The sequence below is a fragment of the Crinia signifera genome, chromosome 1 (genome assembly GCF_055691185.1).
Source record: "Crinia signifera chromosome 1, ASM5569118v1, whole genome shotgun sequence".
NCBI classification, from domain to species: domain Eukaryota; kingdom Metazoa; phylum Chordata; class Amphibia; order Anura; family Myobatrachidae; genus Crinia; species Crinia signifera.
In genome coordinates this window covers 325681263-325702956 of record NC_139217.1, presented here as the reverse complement: position 1 = coordinate 325702956, position 21694 = coordinate 325681263, and the positions used below count along the sequence as shown (strand labels likewise).

The 21694-nt window shown below is 46.1% G+C and overlaps 1 protein-coding gene across 1 annotated transcript; it reads right to left on the bottom strand.

The window, feature by feature from the left end:
- Positions 1–9731: 9731 nt before the first annotated feature.
- On the bottom strand, positions 9732–21321 carry CMTM5 (CKLF like MARVEL transmembrane domain containing 5). The gene is made up of 5 exons (XM_083188507.1): positions 20789–21321; positions 20388–20540; positions 19266–19364; positions 11481–11568; positions 9732–9998 (listed from the first exon to the last, which is right to left on the bottom strand). Exons 1-5 carry the CDS (start codon positions 20882–20884, stop codon positions 9982–9984), a joined length of 453 nt encoding a protein of 150 aa, XP_083044633.1. The 5' UTR covers positions 20885–21321; the 3' UTR covers positions 9732–9981.
- Between the last annotated feature and the right edge of the window lie 373 nt (positions 21322–21694).

Below are 21694 nucleotides of genomic sequence, written 5' to 3'. Positions count from 1 at the left end.
CACCACTAGGTCAACAGGCAGCAAGGTCGACATGGGTATAGGTCGACATGGGTCAAGGTCGACCTGACATTAGGTTGACACAAACATTAGGTCGACATGGGTAAGGTCGACAGTCAAAAAGTCGACATCGGGTTTTTCACTGTTTTATGAGCCGACATGTGCCGATAGACGGTATTTCATGCCCTACCATCCACTAGGGCGTGGCGAGAGAATAAAATAGTGTGCCGAGCGTGGTGAGGCACCGTGCCCGAAGCATGGCGAGCGATGATACATCTGGCCCAATGTCAGAAGATCTCTCAGGTAACAACATCACATACACTGGTGGGCGAAGGTCAGGCCAACTGCCGGTAATGTAGCTGTTGCTATAAAAATAAATGTATTTATTGAATAGATTAATACATTTATGTCCCTCCTGTTAAACATTTAGAATATATTGATTATTACCTACAACAAGTAATAACACATTGAACAAAATAGATTAAAGACAAAGGGATCTATGTACTTAGCCTTGGAGAGAGATGAAGTGGACTGAGATTAAATACAACCAATCAGCTCCTAACTGTCATGTTATAGGCTATGTTTGAAAAATGACAGTTAATAGCTGGGTGGTACTTTGGGGGTGCTTCAGGTTGGATCGCAAAGCACATTTGGTTTGCTAATGGACAAAACCACGTGTACTGCAGGTGGAGAGTTAAATTTGGTGGGCTTTGTACTTCAAACTTATATCTACATCGCAATGTAAAAATAAAGCCGCCAGTATTTACCCTTCACAGAAGCAAAATATCTCACCCAAATCTAACTCTTGGTGAGTGACCTGGATTTTGACCTGGCTAGCTGTTCCAGATGGTACCACGGCATACTCACACTGGGAAGATGAGCAGGGCCGCCAAGAGGTATGCCGGGCCCCGGTAAAATTTTGGGGGCGTGTCCTAATCATGGGAGGCATGGCCACCTCCCTGGTTAGGCCATGCCCTCCAAAAAAACACGTATAGGGGGTGAAAAAAACACACTTTAAAGTTGACAGGCGAGTGCTATTGTCGCATACACCTCAGCACCAGCACACACAGGCTTGGGATGAGCTCTCACGTTGTCAATGAGAAACTCATGTTGAGCCTGCTGTCAGCACAGCACATGCTGTACGTGTGTGCTGCTGCCGGGAGGGAAGGGGGGGGGGTCAGACCAGGGCCCCTGCCGGGCCGCTCCAAAAAGCCCGGGCCCGGGTACTTAGTACCTGCTCCCTCCCTCACCCTCTCGGCAGCCCTGCAGATAAGTAACACCATGTTAACATAACTTCCAACTTCTGAAGTCACTGCAGCTGGACTTGCAGCGACAGAAGAACATCCGCCGCTGAAAAAGGGTCTGGCTGCAGCAGGAGAGGTGGAGCCATCGATGGATGGGGCATGATCCAGCAATGCAGCCTTCTGTTGTATTCATTTGGGGGTGGTGCCTAACACTCCCTGATCAGCTCAATCCCTGCACTTGCTAGATGTGGCATCTATTTAGCAATCGGCTCCCAACTGTCCCCTCCGCCCGCAGGACACTGTTTCCCATGTGAGGGACTGCAGGACAGCATCCATTTAGCGGGACTGTCCAGCTGTAAATGGGACAGTTGGAGGTATGTGATAACTAGCATAAACTGCTTCAGAACAAAATTAAACTTGTTCAAAACATTAAAACGTGCATTCGCCATGCTTGGGGGTGGTTTCTAACTTCGCTTGGAACAGGTTACTATTCCAAATATATGTCCATGTGGATAGTGTTCTGGGACAGTGTAGTTATGCTAGTCCAGGGGGTAAAGAAATATCTATCTATCTATATCGATAGATAGATAGATAGATAGATAGATAGATATAGCACAACAGAGAAAGAGAACAATGGGAAGCTACACTGCCTCTTGGTAAAAATTTACGACCTCCAAATCAAAGCAAATTCTTTCAACACTCCATACAACAGGCATGTCCAAACTATGGCCCTCCAGCTGTTGTGAAACTACAAGTCCCATCATGCCTTGCCACAGTTTGCTATTAGGAAATGCTAAAACTATGGCAAGGCATGCTGGGATGTGTAGTTTCACAACAGCTGGAGGGCCATAGTTTGGATATGCATGGCATGGGGCTTCAGCTGTCCCCTGAGTAGTTAGTAATTGTAAGTCACTGTATAAGACAATGTATAAAAATGGGTGGATAGGGGAATTAGTGACCAATTGTATCATATAAAATTCTTTAGAAACATAGTGTGAAAAAAGAGCTTCTAAATTATCTATAAATGTTCAGTTTTAATCCCAGGAGTGGAGATAAACAGAAACAGCGTGCTCACTGTACCATAGATGTAATGTTGCAGTTAATGGAAACATCTGAAAAATGCCTCCTATATATGTTTACTATCTTACCACGGTCTCTGTAGATTGGTACTAATTGAGTAAGCAAAACATACCTTTACTGGTAATACCCCTTTTTCACCTAAATCTGTGGTCCAGTCTGGTTGGATCCAGGGTCACTGGACTGGGTTAACCCTTTTACATTGAGCCGCGACATGGGGAAACCTGGCAATAACCCAAGTTTTTTCAGCGGGGTAAACTGATGTGACGTGATATCGGTTACTGCTTGCCAACTGGTGGGTAATTGGAAGCAACTTAACCCCCCATCTTTGCAATCTATTATTCCATATTTGCCATGTTTACCGCATGGAATATATGACTAGCATGAATTTTTAATAAAATATAGGGTCCATGGTTAGCCACTCAACAAATGAATTCCCCTTTCAATATATATATATATATATATATATATATATATATATATATATATATATATATATATATATATATATATATATTTATTTCAATAGCCAATAAAGTAAATAAATTATTTTTATTTTTTTAATTTGTAGCTCCTAATAAGGGCTATAGATGAGGATCCACCCTCCTCTCTCTTTTTCTGTCTCTTTCCTCCATTTTTTTCTCTGTTCTTCCTTTTCCCTAATTTTTCCCTAACCTACCTATGTGTTAGTGCTGCCAGACTTTATTTACTTTTCTTACCTTTCTTTTATCCTATTTTTTTTTAAATAAAAATTGGATCATTTTCTTTATTATATTGAATCTAGATCTATAACAACCAGTAGCGCACGCAGGGGGGGGGGGGGGGGGGGTTTCTGAGTACCCAGAAACCCCCCCAGGAGTCTAAGGACTCTAAGCTGAAAGCTGAGGGTCCCCTCTTTCCATGGGTATAAGAATTTAAAAAATCGGCCCTTGGGAACCAGAAATATCTGACTTCAAAGCAGTGGTCCCCATCCAAGCCTGTTAATTGCTCTTCCCAGTCAGATATTTCACTTTCTGTCTGACTTAAGGCCCATACACACTTGAAGATTTTCATTTCAAAAGACTTTGCCAAAATGTTTGAGAGATATATCTTTCACCAAAGTAGTGCGTACACACTGAGCTATTTTCCCCAAAGAGCAAGAGATTTTCAGGAGGCGAAAGACTTTGCTGAACTCTTTCATTATAAATGGGCTAGGTTTGAATTCCAAGGGTTCCAAATATACCTTACATTGGTGGCAATGGGCATATAAATATATGAACATTGGTGGGTAGTGTTGACAGTAATGGATACATTGCTGGCCTGCGCAATAATGTGGGCAGTGTTGGCACTAATTTATGCATTGCTGGCACAGACCAGCAATGTATATGTTACCGCCAACACTGCCTACCAATGTTTATATATTTATATGCCCACTCCCACCAATGGATATTTATTTAAATGCAAACTGCCCACCTATATATTTATTTAAATGGCATGTGTATACTAGACAGGGGGGCTCAACTCCCCCCCGCGCCCCCCGGAGCGACTCGGCGGCCGTCGCCACATCACCCACCACCCTCGTTGAGCGACGCGACAGCTCTCACCGCATCATCCCCCGACCTCCCCCCCACCCCGTGGAGCCATGCAGCACCGGCCGCATCACCCGCCAGCCCCTTCCCCCGTGGAGCGAGTAAGCGCCAGAGCGCTACCCCCCCCCCCCCCCCCTCCGCTTGGGGCGCTCCGGTGGACCATACCTGGCCATCCCCCATTTAATTATATATATATATTATAATATACTTGTGAGTATATATTAATATATATATTTATTATGAGATATATATATAATATTTATATTACAATATATGTATATATATATATATTACTATATATATATATATTATAATATATATATAGATATATAATATATATTCATATATATATAATATATATTAATAATAATATATTGCTGCATTTAAATGAATTCATTGGTGGCAGTGGGCAGAAAAATATAAACATTGGTGGCCAGTGTGTTTAGCTGGGCACTGGGCAGACAGCATTGCTGTCTGCTCCGTGTTAAACATGGCAGGGGGCGGGGCGAGCCGGGTGTTTGGCCTGGCCGGGGAGCAGCAGCAGCAGCCGACCAGACGGAGCCTGGTGATGAGCGGGGCGGCGCGGACCAGCACAGGGTGAGTATGACAGGCGAGGGGGCGGGGGGGCAGCGGGACGGTCCGCTGGGCTGAAAGTGGTTAAACTTTCAGCCCGGCAGCGTACACACACGGCGATGATGGATGAAAAACCATCCATCATCGCCACATCTGCTGGTAAAACCAGCAGATGAACCACTTTTCTAGCGATGATGCGGGAGCGCGCATCATCGCTAGTGGGCAATCTCTGGGCCATACACACTAGGCGATTTTGAGCCGAAAATCGCTCAAAACTGCTGTTTTGACCGATTTTCAGCTGAAAATCGTCAAGTGTGTATGGGCCTTTAGAGTTTTTCTGAGGGTATATTCCAAAACCTGGGACTCTCCCCCTTTGATTGACACTAGTAGCTTGTCTCTACTGTTCCTACAACCAGAGATATCACCCTTCCACCAGCTGGTTACTGCTCCATCTCCACACTCCTGGTATGTAGTTTTATATACTCATTGGCAGATTGCTCTGCCTCCTGAACTCTGATCCCCTAGTCCCCAGTAACATTTGGTAGGTTGGGATTCTCTAGTTTTTAATTCCATTAAAATCTAAGAAATTTATTTTTGGGAACTGGAGATATATATAGTCAAGCAAGCTGTCCTCCCACCAGAAAATTATGAATAATAAGCCCACTCCACTATACACCCCTCCTTATGTATCAGGGCCCCTTCATTCAGCCCAATGCCCCCTTCTCCCACCCCATCTCCCACCATCTGTGCAGTAAAGGGGTAATTAGTGGAAATTACTGATCCAGGCCCTACATGCTGAGCAGTTGATATAATACCCCCTACCACCTGCGGGACATCAAAGCTTCCCCCACCCCTACCACTGGAGGATCAGTAGGGGCCCCAATACATTGCTATGCCCAGGGGTCTACACTGCTGTTGACTCCCCTGTATGTATATATATATATGTATGTATATATATATAGTTATATATATATATATAGTTATATATATATATATATATATATATATGTGTGTGTGTGTATTATATATATATATATTAAATATATATATTATTATTTCTATACATTTGGTCTATCTATAATACTAAACTGACCTGGCATATACTGGGTCACCTAAGTGTCCATCTCCGTGCTTTGCTCCGCCCCTCTGGAAACCCCCTTCTGAAAATCCTGCGTTTGCCACTGACAACCATTACTGTATTGCTGTTATATTATGACCTAACTGTATGGGTCTTTGTTGTTTATGTTGATCAATTTAATAAATACATTTATTTTTATAGCAACAGCTACATTACCAGCAGTTGGCCTGACCTCTGACCCCGCCCATCAGTGTATGTGATGTTGTTACCTGAGAGATCTTCTGGCATTGGGCCAGATGTATCATCGCTCGCGATGCTTCGGGCACGGTGCCTCACCACGCTCGGCACACTATTTTATTCTCCCGCCACGCCCTAGTGGATGGTAGGGCATGAAATACCGTCCATCGGCACATGTCGGCTCATAAAACAGTGAAAAACCCCATGTCAACCTTTTGACTGTCGACCTTACCCATGTCGACCTAATGTTTGTTTCAACCTAATGTCAGGTCAACCTTGACCCATGTCGACCTTGACCCATGTCGACCTATACCCATGTCGACCTTGCTGCCTGTTGACCTAGTGGTGTCGTCCCAGTACAGGCCAGTACGGATGGTGTAATGGTTAGCATTACTGCCTCACAGCGCTAAGGTCATGGGTTCGATTCCCACCATGGCTCTAACTGTGCAGAGTTTGTATATTCTCCCTGTACTTGCGTGGGTTTCCTCCGGGTACTCTGGTTTCCGCCCACATTCCAAAAATATACTGGTAGGTTAATTGGCTCCCAACAAAATTAACCCTAGAATGTCTGTATGTGCGTGTACATGTGGTAGGGAATACAGATTGTAAGCTCCACTGGGGCAGGGACTGATGTGAATGTTCAAATATCTCCCATTTTCGCATTTTCTCCCTCATGGAGAGGGACAGTTAGGCAAGTATGTTAGTTAGAGGAATCTAGCTGCCAAATGCTTGAAGAAAGAGTGAGAGGAGAGGAATGTACACAAGCTGCTCAAGTTTAAAAGCAAAGATGAGAAGTAAGAATGGGGCAGTACCGGGAGAGAGAAGCAGAGTAAATATATATTATTGTTGATTGAGTATAAATCCGGATACACAGCGCACGTGTAGAAAGCAAACACAGATACCCGGAAGTGTGGCAGAAGTGACATTGGTAACACTTGTATTAATTATTTATATATATATATATATATATATATATATATATATATATATATATACTAGGTGATTCATCGCGCCCTACGGGCGCTCTTCACACCGTCGTAAGGGGCTGCGCCCCCCTAATTTGTGAACGTTTGTATTGTGTGAAATATGGTTAGAATTGTATGAAAGATGGCCTGTAGTGCAACTTGAGTTATAGGTGAAATGTGTTAAATAGAGAGCATATGATGTGGAAGGGGGTGGGTATTGTTTTGTTTAATAAAAAAGCGGTTACAGAGTAAGATGTACATTGATAGTGTGGAGGGTACAGTGACATTTGTGGGTGTGGGGGTGTGTGTGTGCGTGTTGTTGAGGTGTGTGTGTGCAATAGTATAGTAGGGTGTTTTTGAGTCAGCGGCTCCCCACTGGCGGAGGTCACGACACAGGAAAACAGGAGGCTGGGTAGTGATAGGGGTGTGTGGGCATAAGGGGGACTAAAGAGGAGGGTGGGGGACACTGTGCAGCTTCTGCCAGTGGGTGAGGGTCCAGCGTGGCAGCACAGGACGGTGACCCTGAGTCAGTGTCTCTTCCTACTGGGTGGGAGTTAGGGTGCATGAGAGCAGGAGGCTGGGTGGTAAAGCATGATAGGGGAATGTGGGCAACTCAGGGTGAGTGGGTTCCCACTGGCGGAAGTTACGGGGCAGGAGAACAGGAGGCAGGGCAGTGATAGAGGTGTGTGGGCATGAGGGGTAGTAAAGGTTGCTGAGTAGGGATAGGCATTGGTGCAGACGCCATCGATGGTTGGCATTGATGGCGATTTTGCACCCTGCCATCGATAGTAGTAACATATTACTTGGATAACCATCGATTGTTGTAGCTATCGATGGTCATCCATTATATCTGACTGAATAGGCCGTGGGTCAATCAGAACTTGGTGGCGGAACTTCCGGGTGTGGGGGCGGAGCTATGATCCATGTCCCGGCACTTTAAAAAAATTTGAAACTTGATCGGTTCTCCTTTGCCATCAATGTAGGGAAACCATCTGGTCCTCCCACATCGATGGCAAAAGTATTCAACATCGGCTATAAACCATCGATTATTTGAAATCATTGATGGTCGATGGGCATCCCTAGAACTGGAGGAGGGTGGGGGACAGCATGCAGCTCCCGGCAGTGGGTGAGCATCTCCTCCCACTGGGAGGGAGTGAGCGTGCATGAGAGCAGGAGGCTGTATAATAGTGGTATGTGGGCAAGACATTGATAAAAGTTGTGGCGCTGGTGAGGACCATGGGGTCACTTCTGGCAGTGGGGAAACCTGCAGCGCGGCAGCCAGGGCCGGATTTCCCACCTAGGGGTGGTACCTGCTTGTGGCGGTACAGGATCCCCCATTGTCACGGGGGTACGTGAAATGCGGGAGTGGGGTCGCGGGGGTCCGCTGGGGGGTGGAATTGCCGGAAGGGGGTCAGGGGGGTCTGCAAATTGCGGGAGGGGTGGGGAGTGTGCGGGGGTCCGCAAATAGCGGGAGGGGGCGCGGGGGGGTGCTAATTGCAGGAGGGGATTTGTCGGGGTCAGTAAATTGCGGGAGGGGGAGGTTGTGGAGGTCCGTGAATCGCTGGAGGGGTGCGGGGGGTGCCGTGAATCAAGGGAGGGGGGGCGCAGGGGGGTGGCGCGGGGGTCCGTGAATGGCGGGAGGGGGGGTCGTGGGTGGCTGCGAATCGCAGGAGGGGGGGTGCGGGTGGTGCCATGAATTGCGTGAGGGGGGCGTGAATCGCGGGAGGGGGGATCCGTGAATTGCGGGAGGGGGTCTGCAAATTGAGGGAGGGGGCGATGGAGGGGGGCGGTGAAATGGGGGGGGTCCGCGAATTGCGGGAGGGGGGCGCGGGAGGTGCCGAGGGGGTCCGCAAATCACGGGAGGGGGGCGCTACGGGGGGTTGAGTGAATCACGGGAGGGGGCGGGGGTCCGCAAATTGTGGGGGGGGGCTAGAATTGCGGGAGGGTGGGTGCGGATTGCGGGAGGGGGGGTCGCAAATGGCAGGCGGGGGGGTGCCACGAATCGCGGGAGGGGGCGGTGGTCCGCAAATCGCGGGAAGGGGGGCCGCGGGGTTCCCGCGAATCACGGGAGGGGGGGGTCGCGGGGGTCCCGCGAATCGCGGGAGGGGGACGCATCCCTCGAATCGCGGGAGGGGGGGTCGCGGGGGTCCTGCGAATCGCGGGAGGGGGGTCCCGCGAATCGTGGGAGGGGGCGGGGGTCCGCAAGTAGCGGAGGGGCTAGAATTGCAGGAGGGGGGTTGCAAATCGCAGAAGAGGGGTGCCGTGAATCGCGGGAGGGGGCGGTGGTCCGCAAATCGCGGGAGGAGGGGGGGTTGTGGGGGGGTCGCGGGGGTCCCGTAAATCGCGGAAGGGGGGGTCGCGGAGGGGCCCGCGAATCGCTGGAGGGGGGGTCACGGGAGTCCCGCAAATCGCGGGAGGGGGGGTCACGGGGGTCTCGCGAATCGCGGGATGGGGGGCTCGGGGGTGACGCGAATCGCGGGATGGGGGGCTCGGGGGTCACGCGAATCGCGGGAGGAGGGGGGGTCGGGGGGGTCCGGGGGGGGGGGTGGGTGCTGGCAGAAGGGGGGGCTGCAGGAGTAATGGTGGATGGTGGGCGTGTACTGTAGCCCTGGCTGGGCGGGGGAGGTGATGTCAAGGTGTGTAGAACGTTATACACATAGAACACTTTTCCCTAGGGGGGGGCGGGTTTGTGTATCCCGCTGGGCGGGAACCTTAGCTACACAGGGGATGAGTGACGGATCTGGCTAAATATATAAGAGATATATATATATAAAATTATATATATATATATATATTTTTTTTTGTACATTTATTTAGTAGCTGATCAGGCATTTTATCTTGTCAGGTCACTGGTAATGTAATGGACATTCTGTAATATTAATTTAGCTGTGTGAAGATATGACATTTAGTTATATTAGCCCTCAAAACATTATGTCATGTCTTGTAGCAGAGCAATACTCCCACATATTACTCCCTATTGATGACCCAAGTCTTGTTTGTAAAAGGAACACACATTTAATAAGGCACATACTTACTATAACCTTCACATTGTATATCTCTGCAACAAATGCACTTAGTTATATTGGCTCATTTGAAGACTGTGACTATATACTGAGATATCAGAACCAGTGGAAGGTGTATTGAAAATGAGTTTTGTATCCGTTATGAAGATGAAAGTAATGATGATCAAAATATCTCAGTTATATCCCTGTGTGTCAGTTTCCCGTCCTCCTGGGTAGTCATTACACAACAGCAGCACCTAGGACACAAACAAGCAAATTATGATATGGGATGTGATAACAATGAGAACTAGACAAGGGACCTGTCCTGGCCTTCTACAGAGGTTGGTGTAGTTTGTAAAGTGTCCTCTTTATGTAGAGGGTGGTAACAAGCATCAGTACATTATATTACAAAACTGATTACATTATTTATAACAATTATCTACATTTCAGTGTACAACATCATTATATTTCAAAATAAGCCTTTTTCCGCTATTGCCATAACGACAATGAGACCTAGCGGGCTCTTCATCAAGACACCTCTTAAATGAGATTTACGGTGAAATGTAATAGGATGAGAGATTCAGAAAGTGAGAGATTTGGTAAGAAATCTCCAGTTTTTTTAAGGCAGCAATCATTTACACTGCAAAACCAGTTTGATTTTGAAGTGTAAATGATTGCCACTTTAAAAAACTGGCAATTTCTTACCAAATCTCTCACTTTCTGAATCTTTCAACCTACTAAATTTCACCCTTTATATTGAGGGCCAGATGTAAAGCAGTATCAGTCCGGTGACCATGCAGGCTGGCGGCTGAACTCTGAGGTTTAAAAAAAAAAAAAAAGGGGGAATCATTTATAAGGTATGGTACTGCCTTGGAAATAACTGAGTCATCAGACTCCCACCTCAATACATCCAGCCTTGTATCTCTATCCTCCCGAGTGACACTGGCTGAGGGTGGTAAATTTCCAATCAGGCACATGAGGCACATGCCAGATGGGGCGGCACCAGGGACGTGCAGTCAGGGGAAGCAGTGTCTCCTCTGTCATGAATGATTAAAAAATTACAAAGATACTTATGACACATATTCTGTGTCATAAGTATCTTCTTTATATTAATCTAAAAGCTGCACATACTTTTTGTTCTACCCGCGGATCGCATCGCACGCAAATTGCATGCAAAACACATGCGTTGCGATGCTATCCAGCCCATAACGGATGCGATCATCTTACCGTGTATGGGCACCTTAAGTAGAGAAATATTAACATTCAGGCCACACCTCCTGGAGTAAACTAGATTCATATAATGCAATCATTTACCCTTACTGATCTGCAGGCATCTTGCGGTGTGGCCAGCTCCGCAAGCTAAGCAAAAAGTATTTTTCAGGGAGCATTTTGCGATTTAGATGTACATTTCATCCAAGTCAGCATGAGCCCTACTATGTCATACCTCCCAACTTCTGTGTTGGGGAAATAGGGACACTGGGGAAAAGGGGGCGGGCGTATGCAAATGAGGGTGCGGCTTATGCTAATTAGCCGCGACCTCATTTTCATACGAGAATAGACACTGTGCGCATGCGCACAGCGTCTATTCTATTAGATTGGGGGTCTCCCAACTGCCACCCCCGCAGCGGGACAATGCCTGCCGCGGGTGGGACAGCGGGACAGGACCCGAAAATCGGGACTGTCCCGCTGTAATCGTGACAGTTGGGAGGTTTGCTATGTGTACATTGATGAGTGCTTACCAGACTCAGCTGCTCTTTCTGTGATTTCTGTCTTGTAAATTGTGAAAGCATCATATGAGTACACGCCAACCACTATAAAGCCGAAGAGCTGAGAAAAGAAAATGACATGAGCGGTGCAGCAATGGATTAACGGCTTTTACATTGTATTAGCAGTTTTCAATTATACAGCAAAATAGAGAATTATACAGTATGTGATTTTAATTAAAAAAACATGAAATAATTAAAAATACAAAATCATAATAATGTTATAAAATATGGCATCACTATCAGCAAATATATCCAATAATTTATTAAATACTTAAACAAAAAGTAAAGCCTGTCACTCATGCTACAATATAACAACCCAGAGACGACTCCACTCAGTAATGTCTGTGCCGCTATTTCCACCGGTGGAAATACTGTAGCGGCCCTGGCTTATTCAATGCTGCCGTTACCGACAGCATTGAAGGCAGCCAGATCCAACTTTTTTTCTTTTTAATCAGATCTGTTTTGTTGGAAAAGGCCACGGATGGTCAAATTCAAGGACGGTATTCGACAATCTGCGGCTGATTTCGCTGATCCACTGACTTTCCGAATTCAATGTTCTGTCGGATTGGATGAAAACGGCCTGGGATTCTGACTGTCGGGATGTTCAGACAGACGGAATCCCGGATTGAATACTCCCCTATATATCAATAGTCATTAAGACCTTTGGAAAATTCCCAGTAATGGACATATGAATTATTCTGTATGCTGTACATTATACATTATTGCCAATCTATCTATCTATCTATCTATCTATCTATCTATCTATCTATCTATCCGGTGCAGTATATAAATTGCACATATGTAGATCACATCTAGATGATGTACAGTAATAACAAGTTCCAGGTGCTGCATAAAGTCATACTATGTCATAATACAGTAAAATAAATGAACTAAAGATGCACGTTTCAGTAGGTGACCGAGAACAGCTCATGAAATGGGCCTCTTTTCATCAGCAGGTATCTTTTTGTATTTACCTATAGACACACAATAAAAAAACATTCTCACCATTTTGATGACTTAACAATAACTGATAAATGTACTAAAGCTTCTAAAATGAAAAGAGGTGGTGTTGCCCATAGCAACCAATCAGATTTCTTTTTATCATTTGCTAGGATGCATTAGAGAAATGGTAGACAGAATATGGTTGGTTGCTAGGCAACATCACCTCCTTTCATTTTTACAAGCTTTAGTAAATTTACTGCAAGGTCTCCATTGAGTCCATCTGGCCATCAGAGAATAATTTAGACACACTATACTCCCAGTCATTCTGGGCAAGAGTTATTAGCACCACCTATAACAGTCATACTTTTGTTCATGTGTCCACTTGGAGGTATAAGTTAGAGGTGATTTACAGTCTCCATGATGCAAAGGCAACATGTTATTTAATATCATGTTGTTACAGTAGATGATATCTATCTAAAGGTGCATACACACTGTACAATTTATTTGACCAATTTTGTTGAAAGACATTGATGACCAATTTCCCTTGAACCCAGTGTCCTGGATGAAAGACAGGGCATTGCCATAGAACTACATGCAGTCTGTGTGAGTACCAAGACTTTGTGTTTGCCTAGTGTAGCCGTTGGCAATCCCTCTTTTTTTTATTTTACTATCCCCCATTCACCCTATTCAATTAAAGTGGTGATTTTTCGCCTTGAAGAATCAGCCACAGATCCACGTGTTTTCGCCAGACAAAATTGCAGACGTTTTTGCCTGTTTTTGTGTAATTTTTCATGAAAAAAAAAAAATAATAATTCCAAAACGGCATGGGTAAAAAATTACTCAAAACAGGTGAAAATGGAATACACACGAGTTGAATTACTCAATTTTATTGACCTATGCTGAAAAAGGGATTAATTGAAAACCCCTCTAAGCCAACCTGGTTTGGCCCCTTATACTATTGCTGCTTTAAAAATATGGGATAACTTACCGGAATTAGCACCCGCACCTGTATCCTGCCTCCTATTACATACGGTCCTATTTAAATTTTCATTTCCATCATAATGTATAATTTGATTGTAATTAATATATGTTATTACAGCATATTACTCTTTTCCGACCCTGTTGAGCACTTGAGCATTTGGACACAACTCCATGTACGATTTAAATTTCAAATTCATATCTACACCCCAACAAAAGCATAGATGTAAGTCTCTTATAGTGAATATAATGTGGGAAAATAGAGGCAAAATAAAACACCATGGGGCCCTAATTGTGGCCTGTATTCTGGTCTGTAGTTTAGGGAAGCACGGGTAGTGACAGTGGGGGAAATTGGCAACCAATCAGGTACTATCTTTTATCTTCTAGAAGGTGCTAATTAAATAAGTAGATTCTGACTGGTTGCCCATAGCAACATCCCATGTAAAATAGAACTCCCATATTAGTTAATTCACCCCTGTGTCTCTTTGATAACCAAACCGAGAGTCTCAGCATCTTTCTGTCCTTAAGAAAACAACAAGTGAGGAGACTGTCACCTCCTGGCTTTGATACTGAACTGTATAATCAGCTGAGCTGGTAGATTGTATAGATCACTCACTAGCAATGCCTATACTCAGTATGTACGTCAGCAAACATATACAATGATGAGCAGGGCCAGATTAACAATGCAAATAGGCCCATTGTGTAGCTGATGACTGGGGCTTTCCAACAAGCCCAGCCCTGCATCGCTAGCCTCCTGGGAACCGGAGATACCGCCAGGCAAAGCTGGAACGTTTTCCCCATAGGATAACATGGGACACATTAATTACGACCCCCACCCAGTTCCAACGGCTGCCAGTTCCCCCTCCGGCATCACAGAAGCTCGAGGTTGATCTCAGTCGAACCCAAATCACTGGGCCTTCAATCTGATACCAGGCCATATGGGTTCATTGGTCCTAGAGATATTGCGGGTAAACCGATTTTTTCATTTCTGAAAATTTCATAGCTGTTGCTTGAGGACAGATTTCTCTGGAACCAAACGGTTCCAGTTTCACGGGTCCAAAATCATTTGAAGCCCACATGTAAAGGGTCAGTTGGTTCCAAAGATATAGCTGGTTGTTGAAAGGGGGTGTTTCTCTCACCCTCACACCAGAAAATGCAAGGACTAGGCTCAGGGCCGCTGCAAGGTTTCTTGGTACCCGAGGCAAAATTTATGCCTACTCCCCCCCCACCCCCCATACACACACACCACCAATTACCCACTTTCCCAGTCAGTCAAGAGAAAGGGCCAAAGCAGCATCATTTATGTTGCCCAGCCACCTGACTGCATTGAGCACAACAAGGATGTTTCTCAGAGACATCCTCAAATACTGCGCCTCTCTATGGGCCTGATTCACATTCGCTCGCTAATCAGAATTCTTTCGCTGCTTAGCAAGTGGGCATGCTGGGCAAGTGGGCACGCTGGGAAAATGAAAGCCCACCCCTGTTGTGCGAATATATGTGCAGTCATGCGAATGTGTGTGTATGCTTACACACCCATTCATATTGGGGGAAAAAATCATTCGATGGTCGCAGACCATCTAATTACTTTTTTTCCCCCTTCGCAAATATAAGTCAGTCTAGACGGACTTTTATTCACTTCAGAAATGGCTAAGAAAGGGACGGGTGCTGACGGCCATGCCTGCTTTCTCATGAGGATGCCCAGCATTATTTTGGGTGCACCCACAGTGGGCAAGCCCAGGAAACGCTTGGTGTTCCCATGGGACATCCCCCTGCAAGCCCCCTGTGCAAACGCCACGGCTGTGATAGTCATCAAAGGCTTTTTGCATATGGGGTCTGCACATGCGCATATTACCTTTAAGCAAGGCAGAGTCCCATCACACATATTGCACCAAGCTGAGGCGCCATTACACAATGCTCAAAACAGAGCCCCTTTACCCACTGTGCCAGGCAGAGACTTGTTACATATAATGCGCCAGGCAGACCCCGATCACACATATTGCACCAGGCAGTGGCCCCAATACACAATGCTGAAAACAGAGAGCCCCATTACACACTGTGCCAGGCAAAGCCCCATTACTTATAATGCGCCAGCAGGGCCCCATTATGCATATTGCACAAGACAGTGCCCACATCACACATATTGCACAAGGCACAGCCCCCGTCACACATATTGAGCCAGACAGAATACCCATTACACACTGCACCAGGCAAAGCCCCGTTATACACTGCTCCAGGCAGAACATCCACTACACACTGCGCCAGGCAGAAAACTGCGCCAGGCAGGATAGCCATTACACACTGTGCCAGGCAGAATAGCTGTTGCACACTGAGCCAGGCAGAATACCCGTTACACACTACACCAGGCAGAGTCCAGTTACACACACACTTCACCCAACAGAGCCCCATGCGCCAGATAGAACCCCATTACAAACTGCACCAGGTACACAGGGGTAGATTTATTATAGCGGCGCCTATCGCGCCGCTATAACAGTTCCTGCTTCGCCTCATTAGCGAGGCGAAGCAGGAGGGGACACCGAAAACATCTATTAAGATCTTGCCGCCGGAGTGGGGAAGCGCTAACTCCCCACTCCGGCGATGTCCCTCCTGGAGACAGCGCATCAGTTAATACTGATGCGCCATCTCCTTTCCCCCCGGCCGGCTCACTGCGCATGCGCGGGATCTCGCTAGTCTCTCGAGATCCCAGCGCAGCTCAGCACCAGCAGCAGGGACAGAGCTGTCCCTGCTGTTAGGTATAGGGCATCGCCGCCTGCAGCTGGCGAAGTCAACAGCTGCAGGCGGCGGAACGGTCAGCGATGCTGGCAGGAGGCAGGGGCGCAGTGCAAAATATTGCCCCTGCGCTATGCCTCCTGCCCTACACCGCCGGCGTTAGAGTAAACGCTCGGCGGGTGTGATAGATCAGGGGAAGCGCTATCCCCTGCTATAACGCACGGGGATAGCGCAGATTCCCCTGATCGCCATATAATAAATCTACCCCACAATGTCATGTAGAGAAGGAGGAAGTGGTGTTACCTGTCTGGAGTCCAGGAGCACTGAGCGGCAGCAGAAGAGGACCCTGATGGAGACGGGCCCTACCGGCATTAGGCCCCGCACCCTAGCGACCCGCAAATCGCGGAACTCCGAGACCCTGTGAGACACACCCCCCTGCAGTCTCACTCTCAGAGAGGTGGGGGTGGGGGGTCGACGGGTTAGCAACAATGTCGGAGGAACAGGGGTGTACTGAAGTCCCGGAACAGCTCAAGGTGAGCAGAGTTGCCACTGCTGCAGCTAGCAGGCTGCAGGGAGAATCCATAACGCTGCTGGCATGCATCTGGCTTCTCCTAAATCACTCCCGCCCACATGCTGCTTCATTTAAATATTGGGCAGAACAAGAGGCACTCTCTAGTGGCCAGCGCCCTAGGCAGCTGCCTGAAGCTGCCTAGTGGTAGCGCCGGCCCTGACTAGGCTGGTGTAAAAGGGGCCAGCCCGGGAATGTCCCTGCATGATCCTGGGACCATAATCCTGGGTAAATCCCTGCATTTTCTGGTGTGAAAGGGGTATTATTTCAAATAGCCGGAGCCTGCAGTGCTCTGAATACAGCCGGGCAGCCCCCTGCAGTCAATGGCTGTCATTTCTGCCTGGCAGTGGCTGTCCCCCAGTTACCGTGAACATGTATTCCCCCTTGGCAATGAGCATGTAATCCCACATGGCAACAAGCATGGAACCCCTGGCAATGAGCATGGAACCCCTAGCAATGAGCATGTAGGTAAGCAGCACTTATGTAGCATCATTTTTAATAGGCATTATGGTGTTTGGCATAATACGTAATGGACAATATGGTGTGTGGCTTAATATGTTATGGGCATTATGGTGTCAATTTTTAATGTGCGCCTTTGGGGCGAATTGCCCCTGTTTGTGAAGCATATTGTGAATTTTGGCTCAATGCATTTGGTATAGTGTGTATTTTGGCTCAATCCATGTGGCAAAATGAGAATTTTGCCTTAATCTGTGTGCCATAGGGGGAAATTTACTAAAGGAAATTTGTAAAAAATAGGTGTATTTGTATCCAGAAATACACTTATTTTTTACATTTACTATCCCGAAAATACGGCAATTCGTATTCGTATTGATAGCACATCAATACGAATACGAATTGCCGTATTTTCGGGATAGTAAATGTCAAAAATGAGTGTATTTCTGAATACAAATACACCTATTTTTTCAAATTTGACTCAATCCGCGTGCCATAGTGTGAATTTTGGCTCAGTCGGTGTGAATTTTGGCTCATTCCGTGGCATAATGTGTAAGAGACAAGGGTACTCTTTACCTAGCACGGCGCCCATCGTGGTCATCGCCGGCATTGAATGCACTAAAAAATCGGGTGCGACGCGACCGACGCGATGCCCGCGATTTCCCATAGGGAACAATGTTACATTTCTCAATTGACCCGATTTTACTGTTCAATGCCTCAATTGACACGATTTTTCCATAGGAAACAATGTTAAATGGCCCACAGAGGCCAAATACCCACCCTGAAGTGTGAAATGGCCCCCACAATTGTTAACGCCACCCCACGATCAACGTGAACCCGAAGCGTGGCGAGCGGCGGCGGTACGCGTCCTACGACCTTTTCATACCCCCACTATCCACGTCGGCGTGGAGTTGAGAATAGAATAGAAGCGTGGCGAGCGCACGCGGATACCTGTGATGCCCGCTAAGGGACGCGATTACCTGTGAAGGTATCCGCGTTCCCTCGCGGGGCTCGCTGCGCTCGCCACGCTTCGGGCTCGGTGGCTCGCTACGCTCGCCACACTATTCTATTCTCAACTCCACGCCGACGTGGATAGTGGGGGTATGAAAAGGTCGTAGGACGCGTACCGCCGCCCCTCGCGGGCTCGCTATACTCGCCACGCTTCAGGTTGACGTTGATCGTGGGGTGGCGTTACCAATTGTGGGGGCCATTTCACACTTCAGGGTGGCTATTTGGCCTCTGTGGGCCATTTAACATTGTTTCCTATGGAAAAATCGTGTCAATTGAGGCATTGAACAGTAAAATCGGGTCAATTGAGAAATTTAACATTGTTCCCTATGGGAAATCGCGGGCATCGCGTCGGTCGCGTCGCACCCGATTTTTAGTGCATTCAATGGCCGCGATGCCCGCGATTTTTTTACCTGCGATGCCCACGATCAAAATCGTGGGCGCCGTGCTAGGTAAAGAGTACCGAGACAAGTACAGTATAAGGGGGTTACTATTAGGGTGCATGATTTGTATAAGGGTCATATGGTGTGGTAAACTTAGGTGACCACATAAAGGGTGCTGAAATGTTGTCTACCAAGTTTCGGGTTTCAGTATTTTTTTTATGACTGGAGTGCTGCCTCACCCTGCAAATATCTTAGGACATCGGCATCCTGCGGGTGCACCTTTGGAGGGCACCTGCCAATATATCTCCCTGCATTTTTCCTATGCCAGCCCCCTGCCTTTTTCAGGCATATATAATTTGTTGAATGTATTTACACAAATAGAGACACACCCGTGAGCAGACCACCCAACCAGAACACTGGTCACACCCCCCACATTATTAGGTGCTGGCCACAACCCCTATTATTGTGCATAATCGGCCCTTGATAATTTTCAGCTCCAGGCCCATTTAGACCTTAATCTGGCACTGATGTTGAGTTCCACAGTCCAAATCACTGAGCTATCATTGATACTTGTATATGTCAGTCAGTTACAGAATGTAAGGTCAGACATAAGAGATTTACTGTAAAGCTGTATTGAGGCAAAAGGACATTAATTGAAGGGGTGCAAATTACATAAATTAGATATAAGAAAATACCCACCGCTGCCGTGATTGCTCCGCCATCTCCTGAACTCCGGGCTGCAGCCACACTTGAGACTACCAAAAAAATAACAGCAGCAGAAACACAACGCAGGAAATCCTGAAAGCAAAACAGTGTCTCTAAGTACATACAGAACATCTTTTGTGCCCTCACTGTGCTCATAGTCACTGCATAACCAACATAGACTCCAGTACTTAACTCTGTTGAGGAAACTGGGTTGAATTCTGAGTCCCACACAAACTCTTCTGTGGCAGCATCTTTGCAAATGAATGCATGATTCAGAGTTGCATAGATATCAGTCCTTTCTTGACATATGCTGAATGGGCATTTCTGGCTGGCAACAATACAAACACGTGCTTGAGACTGTCTCCTGGTCACGTTGGGGGGGGGGGGGGGGGGCACGGGTATGTAATGGGTGTGTAGCCTGAGTCACTCACTATTCTGAGTTGTGCATATTCTTTCTGAAGGCCACATTCTGACAGATCTCCCTCACCTAGCGTGGGCTAGCTGTAAGTGGAGATCAATATCATGACAGCTGCACTCGTGTGTGAATAAAAGTGGAGAGGTGTGATCACATAGATGTGTATGCATTAGATTGTATGTATAATCACATTAGCATTCCATTCACATTCAGGCCACACTGGGAACTGTGTGGAACTCAGAATCATTAGCCTTGTTCTTAATAAAATTATACTTTTAGGACCAATACATAACCACCACTCAACATTCAGAGTACTAGTGTATACCAATGGAGAGCCTCTCCAATTTACTTATTACTCAGACTATACTGTGTATAAGCATTTTCTGAAATACCTGAATAATTAGATAATTAGATAATCCATTTGCTAGTCAAATCCAACTTGTATCTCAGTACTTTCAAAATATTGGTCTCTGTTCAACCCAAGAAATACTTATGGCCTTATGCAATTATACAGAATAACATAATGAGTATTATACAACCGCTGCTACATTTTAATTCCTTTCTTTATCATTTCTGGGTGGTTTGGTTATTGCTTTATTACATAAATCCTTTTATACTATGTGTTTTGTAGCATACTGTATAAAGCGCCTTGAGTCCTAAGGGAGAAAGAGCCATTGGACCATTTCCTGTTGTCTACGCACCGTGCATGGCCAGTTGAGTGCGCTAAGGCGCAGGTGATACTGACTTGAGAAGAGGATGAGGAAGATGAGCGTGATGATAAGTTCCATAAGCGGGGCTGCCAAATAGGAGGAAATGGAGGCAGCAAAACAGATAAATATTATAAAGCAGAGAACCTGTATTGAAAGACAGAAATTGTCAGTTACATGAAAGTACAGAGAAAACATGTTCTGCATGACATGAACAGGAAGGTGAAAAGTTCTGTGGCTGGATAGCCTAGGACTTGCTAAACTAGAAATTCTGCAATTCTACATTTTTAGGCTGTGGCTTAATTTTAGGCTTAATAAATATATTTTAATAATAGACATGAAAATACCAAAATAATGTTGCATAAAAGTCTAAAGATGAGATGCCAATCACTTACCAGCTCTGCCAGCAAAAGCCGTCCTTTCAATGAGTTGAGGAATTCCTTATCCAGGGAAAAGCTGCCAGAGCGGTCAGCTCCTTCCAATTCACTCATGCCCAGGCAGTGGCCACAACGACAGTGTAGGAACGTAAAAGTGATGGAAAGAAGTAAACTAGGAAGAAGAGGGACGAAGAAGGAGAGTCTTTCTTATACAGTATACTGTACAGATGACTTCCTAGGGAGCTGGTTTGGGATAATATAGATTAGTTAAATTTGGAATTAAATGGGCTTGTTGGGCTTTTAAGAAAGAAAAAGCAAACCAGAAGTTGAAGATTTTGGAGGAATCAGACAGGATTACTCTTGATTTAGCATGGGATTCTACACACAGTGGGGTACAGAGTGTTCTGAGGTGTGCTTAATTCCGAGACCCTAAGCAGAGGGTAAGAGGTTGGGGGAGGAAGTAAGGCTTTCTTCCAGCAGTGTCCTGATGTGTGCAGAGGATGAACTGTGTCTGAAGTTTAGTTGCAGCTGATCCAGATTTGTGTTACAGGAAGAGGGGGAGGGATGGAGGGAATCAGGGAGGAAAAGACTGACACAAGCAGCAAAAGCTTTTGTGTGTGTGTGTGGACATAGCAGTTAACGCATGTTGCTGGTTTCTGTACTCGCAGTGGATGATAATATTATCTAATATCACCTAGTACAAAACGTGGATGGAAACATTGGCACAAGTGGTATGGATTTGCTGCTCTTGGCTTATTTTTACATATATACTCTATATAATAATGATGTAATGGAACAAAGGAACAGAGCACTGCCAACTTTATCATTATTGCATGAGATGTTACACAAATGTCCAATACATTTATGAAAAAACAGATGGATAAAGTTAAGAAACTAGTGCACTGGAAAATGAGCTTTTCTTTG

What these genes read in the sequence shown, in the direction of transcription:
- CMTM5 (XM_083188507.1), bottom strand. Translation starts at nt 20,884, where the DNA reads ATGAGTGAATTGGAAGGAGCTGACCGCTCTGGCAGCTTTTCCCTGGAT. An exon ending in GGCTTTTGCTGGCAGAGCTG is followed by an intron (nt 20,541 to 20,788) that starts GTAAGTGATTGG and finishes CTTTCAATACAG; the next exon opens with GTTCTCTGCTTTATAATATT. An exon ending in CACTCAACTGGCCATGCACG is followed by an intron (nt 19,365 to 20,387) that starts GTGCGTAGACAA and finishes TTTTGCTTTCAG; the next exon opens with GATTTCCTGCGTTGTGTTTC.